This window comes from Berghia stephanieae, chromosome 4 (genome assembly GCF_034508935.2).
Source record: "Berghia stephanieae isolate SIO BIC M18660-M18661 chromosome 4, UCSD_Bste_1.3, whole genome shotgun sequence".
NCBI lineage: Eukaryota > Metazoa > Mollusca > Gastropoda > Nudibranchia > Aeolidiidae > Berghia > Berghia stephanieae.
The window spans coordinates 40,135,632-40,148,131 of record NC_088363.1 but is presented as its reverse complement, the minus strand read 5'-3'; the positions used below and the strand labels follow the sequence as shown (position 1 = coordinate 40,148,131).

Genomic DNA, 12,500 nt, shown 5'->3' with positions numbered 1-12,500 from the left:
TTGTGTCAGTGCATGACATAATCGGCCGAAAGGCGACAATTTTGGGTTTGCATTTTTTGCATTTTCTGAAAGAATATACTCCCCAGAGAATTTTAATCTGTATTTGAAGTCAATTGGGTGATTTTTCATTAAGTTATGGTCAGATGTATGGTAAAGGTATCCAGCAATTTTTCTCAAATTTCATACTTTTTCAACTTGACTAGCTGTAAAAAATATTTAGAAGTGAAATTAAGCTTTGATATTTCCCGAAGATGTACAAAAAGGGTTGATTTAATCATTTATGACAAGAACTCATTTTTGATACTAATTGACCTTCCAACTACACTTTGCAATATCTCAGCTCAAACCTTTTCACCATCCGACTGATTATGGCATTCACTGTAACATTTATTTATTCGAAAAATCAATCATCAGAAAGGGAGGGTAAAGGAAATAGTTTTTTAAAAGATGGTCCAATTGCTTGCCAGTTTTTAAATAGTTGAATTGTACATATTATATAGTGGAGGGAGGAACAATAAGTAATCTCAATTTTAATATCAATTTGGTCTTAAAATAGCTTTTGATGTCCTCCTCAAATACAATGCGCTCTAGTTTTTCACTATTTTGACATGGCAATGTGTTAAATATGTGACCAATCATTTCTATATGATATTAGGTCAATTGTGTTGATGTTTTCTATGTTTTACGTGATGTAAATGTTGCTGCTCAAAGCTTGAAGAAATAAATAACAATGCAAAATTGACCGTAAGCTTCAATTTATTATATGAAAACTGATAAAATGGCTGTTTTGGGTTTGGTGTTGTTGTAAAGATGAATAAACAAAAAACATTCATATGAATGTTTTTGTTTATTCATCTTAACAACGCAACTACCATATTATCTCATTTGTCGGTAGTGTTTCATTCATCCTGTTTTGTTGATAAAGGGGAAACCCGAATCGTTCATTTTATCTGTTTTCAGATATAAAATTGAAGCTTACATTCAATTCCACATTTATGTTTTACATGAAGAAACTAAAAATAAAATTCTGTTCGATACAAACATATAAATGAGGAGTCGACTTGCAAATGCGGACAAGTCACATCCAGATAGCAGATGATTTGACACTCTCAAGTAATCTATTGAACAACTTAGAATAATCAGAGAAAATTTGAATTTTCATAACACTTAGGGTATTGGTAAATTGACAAATAAAACAAGTGATTTCCTCTTTAAGACATTAAATAAATAACAACAACAAAAAATTGCAGTTTTTTCTAAATGATGAAAATGAGATTTAGCAGCTTTTGAAAGCCATCTTCTCAAAGGTGACTCCAATTTTATTTATTCATTTATTCATTTTCTTTTTGTTTTTTTTTGATCACTATATTTTTTATCAGTGGGTTAATCTCTTAATACCAAATTGAGGAGGAGAATCACATAGATATTTTGAATCATCACTGAAATGCAGCAACATCTAAAACTATCTTGAATACTCACCATCTTTTTTCTTGAGAGGCGGTTTTCTCACAACTTTTGAAGAAGACTGATTTTCATCTTTGACATTTCCTTCTGTTTTTGCGGTAGACCTGGTTTTCCTTGGGCCGGACATGGATGATCCGGAACTTTTCTTTTCTTTGTCTGACTTTTTAGACTTCTCCTTTATACTAACAGCTTGCGGAACTTTTTCCTCTCCAATTGGAGATCTATCGTTAAGGTTTACATATTCTGCTTCATCTTCCGTTTTTTTCCAACTTAAAGATGATGGGCATGATATTGGTGATTTCTCATTTTTAAAACTTCTTCTGACACTTTCCTCTGACTGAACTTTATTATCCATCTTATGCTGATTTCTATCCTTAGGATTCAATTCACCTTTACTCAAATCTTCAACATCAGATGAAATCTTATTTTCAGATCTACCGGTGTTGTCATCAAGAACATTCTCGACATCTTCCCTCAGAGATGAGTCTCTGTTCAGGACTTGAACGCCTTTCATTATCTTCATGATGGGTCCCAATGCATGAATTCCCATCTCCCTCAAACGGCCAGCTGTAAGAAGTCTAATGCTGCTCATATCCATCTCATGGTCAGAGAAAAGAGTTACGTAGCTGTCAATATCTTGTAGACCCAAATTCTCGAGCCAACTCTGAACCTCTTCATCACAAATAATGATAGACTGTTTTGTAGAAGGAATGGCTGAAAAATTGTTAATTCAAATGTTATAAATTGAAGTTGATTACTGATTTTGATTTTTTAAATTATCCAGAGTTGTCACTACCATCTTAAAAACATTGGTCGTATTAGGTCTTTGATTGACACTGAAATCACTAAAACGCTAGCCACTTCTTTCATTCTTAGTAGACTTGACTATTGTAATGCGCTGTTCATTGGTTGCCCCAATTACAATATTGAAAGATTACAGAAAGTTCAGAACGAGGCTGCTAGATTGGTGATGTTATCAAAACGTGACTATCCTATCTCCCCTACCTGTTCTGGAAATTTTGCATTGTCTGGCGGTGAAGCAGTGCATTGAGTTCAAGATTTTATGTTATTGTTATAGCTCCTTTCATGGCCTGACACCATCCTTCTTAAATGAACTTGTGTCTCATTATTCATTATAGACCTGGGGGATCGCTAAGATCAAATAATATGCATCTTATAAGTCTTTATTCCACAACAAATCCTTCGGAGTAACAGCGCCTAGGTTGGGGAATTCCCTTTCATACAATACCAAAAACAGTGAAAATTGAGATACAATTAAAAAGAAATTAAATACTGAATTATATTTAGAAGAGCTTATTTTGACAATTAATATGCTTTATATGTTTTAGTTTAGAGTAGATAGTATAGTAATATGTATGTAAAGAGTTTGCTATGTGTATGCGGAGAAGTTTCCATTTGTGGATTTCTGTGTATGGGTGTGTATGTCCACGTGTTAGCGTGAATGATAGTTTATAGTCCAGTTTTGTAAAGAGAAAATAACATGGTGAAAAATATGGAAATATGTAATATTAATTATTCATATCTTCAATTTTATCATTGAGCTTTCATCAACTTGAAAAGAAATGATAAAAAAAAAACAAATTTATTGATAAATTTGAGTCAGTTGGTAAGTTCATTAGATTAAGATTAATCAGTCAAGGGAGAGGGGGGGGGGGGGGCTTTTTTAACTTTCATCACAACCAGTAAATATGAAACGAAAGCTAGATCTAACAAACCCACAAAGCTAATTTAGTACTTACATTTTATGTGGTCCGAGCGTGGAGATTCTCCACCTATGAGGGAATCATTTCCGAGGATGTGATCTGACTTTTCATCGATCAGAGACACATGCACATTCCCTCCTGATGTTTGAGAATGGAAGTCTAACGTTTTATGTACAGAACCAAATAGCAATGGAAAGTCATTTGTACCACTCTTGGAAGATTTATCTTGTTTTCCCGATTTTTTTTCCATATTATATTCAGGTTGGGACATTCTAATTTTAGAAACAACTCTTGAATCATCCTTCACATTATTATCACATGTTCCTCCAACAGAATTTCTTCGCTGCGTTCTTGGGTATTCTTGTTCTTTACTATCCTTGCTAACTTTGTCTCTTTCTGTTGCCCACCTATGAGATTTACTACCCTTTGCATTGGTAATCTTGTTTGTTTTATCTCTCTTTATATTATCGTTTCGATGAGACAGAATATTATCTTTCAATATTCCATCCTGCATCTCTCTGTCAATTTCATTTGGAAACTGAGAGTTGAGTTTTGTTTCTACTTGCCTATTACTTTCATCCCTGATTAGAAAATTATTTGGCAAATTTGATTCTTGAACTTCAGTTTCTTGCAAGCTTTCCAAAAACGACAACGAATAACGGATATCATTATTTTGTTCATTTTTTCCACTTTCTTTCTTTTCTTTTGACTCTTCTGATTCAATTGAATGTTTGTTTCTTTCATAATTTTTATTTGACAACCTGTCATCACTTTGAAGATGTCTGCTTTTATTTTCAGAGACAGGAGAAAATTCCTTTCTCTTTATGACTTTTGCACTTGCCTTTGCCAGCACTTTGTTTTTTAAAGCATCTATTTCAGACAACTCTCCTTTGTTACTATCCTGGGGCATTTTCTTTGCTGCTTTCTCCCCTTTGTTACTATCCTGATGTATTTTCTTTGTTAATTTCTCAGACTTTATTGCCCATTCTCCATTCAGACACGTTTTGTCCAAAGTTTTCCCTCCATTTTTGTTATTTGGCACAGCTCTGTCATCCTGTGAATAGTGAAAAGAAAATTAGAGGAAGCTAAAATTAAGACACATCGTGAACACCGTAATCATCTTTCATTTTCAATAATCAACCATAGTGAAATGAAACTCAGTTTGAACTTCAAAATAAGTAAAAATAGTTTTATTTATAGCTATAAAATCCATAGAAATTCATGCATATATTTCATTGCCATCAACAAAGAAAGACAATTTGATAATTTAAAAAAAGAAAATGACAGGTTTTGAATGACTACAGATCACAGTTTTGAATTACAAAGTCAGATGCCATACCCCAAATTGGGTCCAATGGTTGACTTCAACATTATTGAACATTAGATTAAAACTGACTATATTATAGAGAAATAATAAAAACAATTTAATACTGTTGATTAAAATACACTCAAACTTACTTGTTTAATGTGTGATCTAGAACTTGAATTAGGTGCTCTATAAGATTCCACTTCTTTCTTATGACTCAAGGATGAGTTTTCTTTCACACATCTTCGTTTGTCATATCCTGATCTCTCAGTCAAATCTTGATTACCTCGGTATGTATGAAGCTTTCCTTGTCCTCCATGTTCCCAACGTGACCCTCCAACTTCTTTCCTGAAAAAAAGGATAGAAAAACAAGTCTTTTAGTCAGTACAACTAACTTCAATTGCAATTTGTATACCTGAATGCTGCATGAAATATGAATTCTGTTCGGTTGTTAAAAAAAACACAAAAAAACGAGCATTTCTTATTGTGCAATACCCATAAAACATGCTCAAATTGCTTTAGAAGGGTTTGCTAGCCAATAGTAAAACCTAACGTGTAGGATGAGACATGAAGCCTGTTGGGCGGTATTACAATTTTTTTTTACAGAGATCACTCTGTTAACTATCAGGTCCTCATTTTATACATGAGTACAGTGAGAGCATGTGAGTAAAGAGCCTTATCCAATGGCTCACTATGCACCTTAGAGCAGAACACAAACCCTGTCCTTCCAGTCCAAAGGTGAGTGTCATACTACGATACTACGCCGCTACACAATGTGATTAGCAATCTCAAAATGATATGTGTTATAGCATGTAGGACCTGACAATTAAAATTCAATTTTAAGTTTACTTTATAAAATTAAGTTACAATAAATTCCTTTATTGAGGAAAGTCAAAATTGTTACTTGAACTTAAAAAAATAAATTAATATGCTTATTCTGATCATTAACTTAAAACTCAATTTTCTTCTCCTCACCCATTCCAACATAATACCAGATTGAAATGATGGTTTAAAAAGGTGTTAACACTAGACAGAGGTCAGTAGTTTGGTTTTTCGTTCCTTGTCATGCCATAGAAATCACTCGCTGGAATATTCTTCACGGTGAGTGATGATAAGTATATAAATAAACAAATAAATATGAACATTTACATAGCGAATTTCCATAGATTTTACCATGTTGAAATTGGTTCACAATGTTTCATTTATTTCCCCTGCAGGTCATATGGAACCATATTTCTGTTTCATACAGTACCAGTGGCCCTTAACGCATTCTTTTTGCATTAGCACTTTTACAGCATGCCTGTAGCCAGGTACTCATTCATGCCTGAGTCAAATGTAACTTAAGATTTCAGAGATATGATGGCTAGCATTTCATCATGCAATTCCAAATTAATAGCTATGATTCAAAGAAAAGAATATTTCATGTTTTAAACATAAAAATTTTTCATTGACATTTTCAGTTTTACCTTATCATGCCCCGTAATGATGAGTCATCCTCTGCTTGGAACCGAGAGTGAAGTATGAGAGCATCCTCTAGTTCTGTGATCTCTTGTCGTAGTTTCTCACTCTCCTTTGTAAGCTTTGAGACTCTATAGAGTATAATTACAAAAAATGCTATCATTTTTCTACATTACAAGAAAAAAGGCTTTTTGGTTTTCACTTTTTATTTGTAGAAAAATAAATTTGCTGCCAACTATGATGCTGATCGAAGACATAAAAATAGACATCTGACATTGAAAATTTAAATCTCTAATTTATTGACCTAGGTTATCAAGTTGATCTTCGGACAGGATCCCTCTCCTCCCCCCAACCCTATCTCTGAGTCTGAAGTTTGAATATGAAGAAATGGAATCATTGATAATCATTGGGCGTGTTTGTAGTTGTTGAAATCAAGGTATGTTGACAATTCTACAACATCCCAAGTACAGGGCATGGAATTTTGAGTATGAGAGGACCAAATCTTCCTCCTCAAGACAGGAAAGTCATCTCAAGTCAAAACGAGTACTATACCAATACTGAACTATCAGGGCCTTCTTTATGACATTTGATGTAATATCCACTAATTGTGCCCATAGTACTTTATTAGGGGTTCCAAGCCTACAGCAACTAGCACGACACATAATGCCTGTAAGATGTATTACCACTTTTTTCATTGGCCCAGTACTCATTTTACACTAGAATACAATGAGACAATGTGAGTAAAGAATCCCTTCCAAGGACTCAACTTTACACTGCCTACAGCCAGACACAGGGGTCACCCGATAGCTCAGTTGGTAGAACACTTGTTTCACACGCAAAGTGACCAAAATCAATCCCGGATGCAGTCGAGATTTTTTCTGACCCCCCTGTCCACACAGCAGTGAATGGGTAGCTGAGTATGTTAGATGTGGTGGAAAGTACTTTGTAATAGACTAGCATCCTATCCAACGGATAGCAAGCAATTGCTATTGTCCATTTCACGCTATATAAACCAAGATAAACTCTGACTCCATGGGCCCAATGGCTCTGCTGAAGGACTACAGCCGGACTCAAAGTAGGGCTTACAGATCCGATGGCATGTGAGTCGTACACACTTTACTTACAACACCTGTTACACCTTATTTAAAAAGGACCTAATATAACTTTCCAATCTATAGAATTCTTGACATACATAAAATTCTAAAAAGAAAATGAATAGGGAAAATTAACCTTTTGTCTCTACCCGAATGTTGGCGACCTGACATGCCTGCATTTGGAGTTCTCAGCTCAGCAGCCTGAAAAAAAAAAAAAAGACAGGAACTCAATTAAAGTTACATTTAAGTTTTGACCGACGTTTTCCTTCATCAAGTAGTGAGTATTGGGTAAAACTAAATATAATCTATCACTACTATCAAGCAATCTAAAACACACACACACACACACACACACACACACATAAACACAACACACACACACACACATACACACAGACACACTCAAACACATAGACAAACACACATCAGTAGACCATGCGAGTACCTAACAATCACTAAAGAAAAGAGGTTTATAGAAATGCCAGATTCTTGTCAATGCAATGTCCCAATCAAGTAGAGAAATGTGAGACTCTTCATTTTGACATGTTGAGAAAGGGCATTTCATTTTATAAATTGTCGTGAATAGATTTTTACATCTCATTCACGATGAGAAAATAAAATAAATAAATAATATGCCCGAGGCATGAATCTCCACCGAAGTGGGCAGTTCCCGATTTACTAAGTACACATACCTAGATTTTGATTATCCGTTAGGAACGTTGTAGATTCAAATGGTCAAAGAGAGAGAGTAAGCGGTGACTGTCGCTTATATACGGTGGCCAACAAGATATGACGTCACAATCACAAACGGAACATCATGACAACAACTCACAACAACCTCGATCGAGATACTACACACCAACACACAAACACACAACATAAAAAGGCATACTGTTCCCTACATTCCTCCCCCTTCTAAAACAAACCTCATTCTCCAGTTTGACATCCTATAACGAAAAAAAAAAAGACTTCTTACCTTATGAGGCGTTGCTCCAATTGAGCCATAAAACAGGGGAAATAACAAACAATAAATCTCCCTTCCCGGGGGCTTGAAAACTTGAAATAAAAATCCACAAAACATTACTGAAAATATCCATATCAGAACATAGTACTTATGAAAGTTGGACCACAATTAATAAAAGATAACATGTTAGGAGGGATGTAATATTTTAAATTTCATTGGGAATATAAGCAATCAAAATTGTAAGACAATATCAGTGTGGTTGCTTCCTGCACTTGTAAATGGGTGGATATGTCTCATTTTTTCTTTAAAACAATGCAGCTGAAAATTGAGCTTATTTAGTATTTACATTATTGCTAACAGGATAGGGGAGCTCTTTATTAATTGATTGACAAGATGATGATGACCAGGGATAATGTCAGAAATTTTTTTTTTTTTTTTTTTTTTTTTTTTTTTTTAAAGCATAGTCGGAACCATGTCCGTTACCAATTCATGTTAATGTCTATAATACAGGTCCTGCCACAAGGTGGTATCCATCATCATTTTGAAGCTTATGCTTCTGACTCACCTGATCGAGGTAGTAAAATACCTTCTGATGTATAGCCATAATTCCCTCCCTCGCCTGACTGAGGTGAATTCTCAGGTGTTCATGTTATCAGTTCATTAGGGTACCACTACCCTGGTTTCCTGGCCCACATGGTCATCATGGTACCCTCATGGGTTCTTTCTCACATCTTGGCTTATTCTGATTCCATCATGTTGGGTCGGGTTCTTAAGCCATGATCAGATGGGCCTCTGGGTAGCTCTCTCCCTTCCTCGCCTGTGATTCCGAGGGGTACCATCCCTGGTATCATCAGGTCTCTGGGTTCAGGGGGCTTACACCAGGTATCATCAAGCCTGTGATTCTGAGGGTTCCAACCCTGGTATCATCAGGTCTTGGGTTCAGGGCACTTTTTTTCAGCTGTCATCAAACCTGTGATTGCTTGGGGTGTCATCAGGCTCCCTGTGCATGGTGTCTGCTCCAGGTGTCTCTAGTAGTCCCTTGTGCCCTTGAGTCATCATGATGTGAGAAGTTTCTTAGTGGGGAGGTGAAACCTCTACCCTTTGATGGGGAGGTGAGGCGTCACCTCTACCCTTCTCCTTCAGCCTTTGGTTCGAGTCCAGTATCATCAGGCTGAGCTTCCCTGGTATTTTCTTTGGAATTGAATCCCTTCATCACTGTCACTGCCATGTTGACAGTGGTGGCATCGACTCGTTGCTATTCTGCTCAGTTGATACAGACTGTGATGTTGCTCCAGACAGTCAAACATACTTTGTTGTTTCTTTCCAGGGTCTGGGGTTTTTCTTTTTGTACATAGCAACAGAAATGAGTCATGACAGAGTTGGAGGCTTCTTGATTGACCATTCTTCTTAAAGCTTGTTTCTGTTTTTTACACATAACACTGCACCGAGGATTAAATCTGCAATGATGCTGGCAGGACTGATCAGGATGGCATTCAGTTATAAAACGTTTCTAATTTTTAATTTCTGTCTTCAAGGTGCACTTTTTGCCTCTTCTAATTCCATAGTCGAATTTCATCTTTTCAACTCTGTCCTGGGAAAGCTTGGAGTGCCAGTTCCCACAGTCTGTGTAGTCCAGAACATCCTCCTTCTCGGCCTGGATGGTACTGTTGAATTGTATCAATGCTGCATGTTGCAGTTGTTGGCCGCCAAATCTATTCCTTAAAGCCCCATATGCTTCCTCAATATTTATGAAGACTGTTGATTGGTGGATACGCGATAGGTAATCCGCGGCTTTTCCCTCCAATGTTAAGTTTAAGAAATACAGTTGATCACGAAGGTGCTGGATATCATGATACTTCAAAAAATTTTGGAAACTATATACGAATGTGTCCCATCTTCCAGTTCCATCAAACGATATTGATCTTGGTAGCTGCACTCTGGATGGGGGAAGCATGTATGAGTATTCATTTGGCATCTCATAGTTGGGCTTGTTATCAGGGTTGCGGGATGCAAACGGGACGTCACGATATGGCAACTGTCTTGCTTCGTCTCTCCACTTCTGACGTTCGTTGTACATATCAATCACATTTTGGACATCACCGTACATCGGGGCATCCTTCCTGATGGCATCGTATGCGCTGTCCTACTTTGCCTTACTGGATCTCTTCTACTCCTTTGCTCCTCTCTCATGTGCATTGGTGCTATATCTTCCTCTGAGAAGTGGAGGTAGGGATCCCTCTTGCGAATATTCACCGGTCATAACCTTTACCTTGGAGATCCCCCTTAAAGGGATCCTGACCAAGTTTACCCCCCTGTGAAAAAGGCACCCCTTCTTGATCGGACAGCGGAAAGGTTGCTCGGCGTGACATGCTTGGTGAGTCGTGAAACTCTTCACGTGGGAAAAGTCTCATATCGCCATTTTGATTTACACCTGAAGCATCATTCGCCTTTCCTCGCGACTTATCAGTAGCAACCATTTCGGGTTGCGAAACGGCTCGTCGAGCGAGGTTTTTTTGGTTCGAACGGTTCACCCCGCAGGTCTACGTTACTGCTACTCAAGTTATCCAACGGGCATGATTTATCCGGGGTACTAGCCTGGAAGCTGCGGCAGCTGGTTCCTCAGGATTTACCCAAGCACCGTAGACGGAACCGCAAAATCAAAAAGATCTAACATTTTGATGTTAGCAACCTTATCTTCCAAATCGTCTCTAGTTAGAAAACCCTTCTGAGCACGCAGGTCTAACACTTTGCGAGCCAGTGACTTGCTGATCAATGAAGATCTGGCAAGATCTTTGGATGAGATTGAGTTGATCATGATTTTTGAATCCATTTTAAATGAACTGAACAATATGAATAGATTTTGTCTCAGTGAAACTGCTCACATGGATTGAAACTAGGCCATAGCCAACTTTATGACAATTTAGGGTTTTCTATTCTTGTCATATTAGATTGGGGTATGTAGACAATTTGGTGACTGGGACAGGTAATTTGTGAGCTAAATGTCCCACATATTGGACGGAAAGAGTTTCAGGGAAACGTCCAATAATTAATAGGGGTAGTTAGGAGCATGTAAGTGAAGATGAACGCTTCTGTCTGGTGAGACCCAACTAGCCGCCTGTGTAGCTTGGTCAGCTAGTTAGATTTATCACTTACAACTTAGTCTAGTTAGTCTACCTGAGTTGAGTCCAGTTACTGTTGACTTTAAAACTAGAGATAGAGGTAATTGACCAGCAATCTGGGAGCCATGCAATGCATAGGAATAGTACTCCAGATGTCAGTCCTTGAGACTCTAGTCTCATGCATAAAAGATAAGCACCCTACCCTGTATGCATGGTGGTCTTGATTAAACTCAGTTTAGACAGATTTCGACTTCTGTTGTAATCTTCTGGTATTAACACTTACAGCTTAGAGACTAGTCTGCTAGTCTACCTGAGTTGAGTCCAGTTACTGTTGACTTTAAAACTAGAGATAGAGGTAATTGACCAGCAATCTGGGAGCCATGCAATGCATAGGAATAGTACTCCAGAAAGCAGTCATTGAGACTCTAGTCTCATGCATAAAAGATAAGCACCCTACCCTGTATGCATGGTAGGTCATGATTTAAACTCAGGAGTTTAGACATCGACTTCGCCTTCTGATGGATATGTTTTCCAGAGTATGGATGTAAAGAGTTCAGATAAACATCCTATACTTAATAGGGGTTGTTAGGAACATGTAAATGAAGATGAACGCTACTGTCTGGTGAGACAAAACTAGCAGCCTGTGTAGGTTGTTCAGCTAGTTAAGTGATTTATCACTTACAACTTAGTCTAGTTAGTCTACCTGAGTTGAGTCCAGTTACTGTTGACTTAAGAACTAGAGATAGAGCTGATTGACCAGCAATCTGGGAGCCATGCAATGCATAGGAATAGTACTCCAGATGTCAGTCCTTGAGACTCTAGTCTCATGCATAAAAGATAAGCACCCTACCCTGTATGCATGGTGGGTCTTGATTAACTCAGTTTAGACATAGACTTCGACCTCTGTTGTAATCTTCTGGTGTTATCACTTACAGCTTAGAGACTAGTTAGCTAGTCTACCTGAGTTGAGTCCAGTTACTGTTGACTTAAGAACTAGAGATAGAGGTAATTGACCAGCAATCTGGGAGCCATGCAATGCATAGGAATAGTACTCCAGATAGCAGTCATTGAGACTCTAGTCTCATGCATAAAAGATAAGCACCCTACTCTGTATGCATGGTAGGTCATGATTTATTAAACTCAGGAGTTTAGACATCGACTACGACTTCTTGTGTAAGTAAAAACACCATGACACCTATTTTATGAGTGGTTCACCAGATCAGCAGATAGTTATAAGGAATAATGCATAGTAGGTCTCATCTCCTAGTCATTTAAAGCATTTCCAAATAACAATTCAATGAAAATGGGAAAGGTACTCACCAATATTTTGTTCCTTTTTTGTAGAGTGAAAATCTCTCTAAATATTATCGT

General features: G+C 37.2%; 1 protein-coding gene across 2 annotated transcripts in view; it reads right to left on the bottom strand.

Moving 5' to 3' along the window:
* LOC144970559 (uncharacterized) overlaps positions 1–12,500 on the bottom strand; it is a 39,500-nt gene that overhangs the window by 25,720 nt on the left and 1,280 nt on the right. Inside the window, exons 1-6 of one of the 2 annotated variants that reach the window (XM_078910319.1) lie at positions 12,450–12,500; positions 7,183–7,247; positions 5,961–6,083; positions 4,647–4,842; positions 3,225–4,242; positions 1,480–2,178 (exon numbers count right to left, since the gene is read on the bottom strand). The exon at positions 12,450–12,500 is cut by the window's right edge and continues 756 nt beyond it. In XM_078910319.1, the coding sequence (XP_078766445.1) occupies positions 1,480–2,178; positions 3,225–4,242; positions 4,647–4,842; positions 5,961–6,083; positions 7,183–7,247; positions 12,450–12,500 (2,152 nt within the window). The remainder of the gene's footprint in view (positions 1–1,479; positions 2,179–3,224; positions 4,243–4,646; positions 4,843–5,960; positions 6,084–7,182; positions 7,248–12,449) is intronic. The other variant, XM_078910321.1, reaches the window with a different exon arrangement.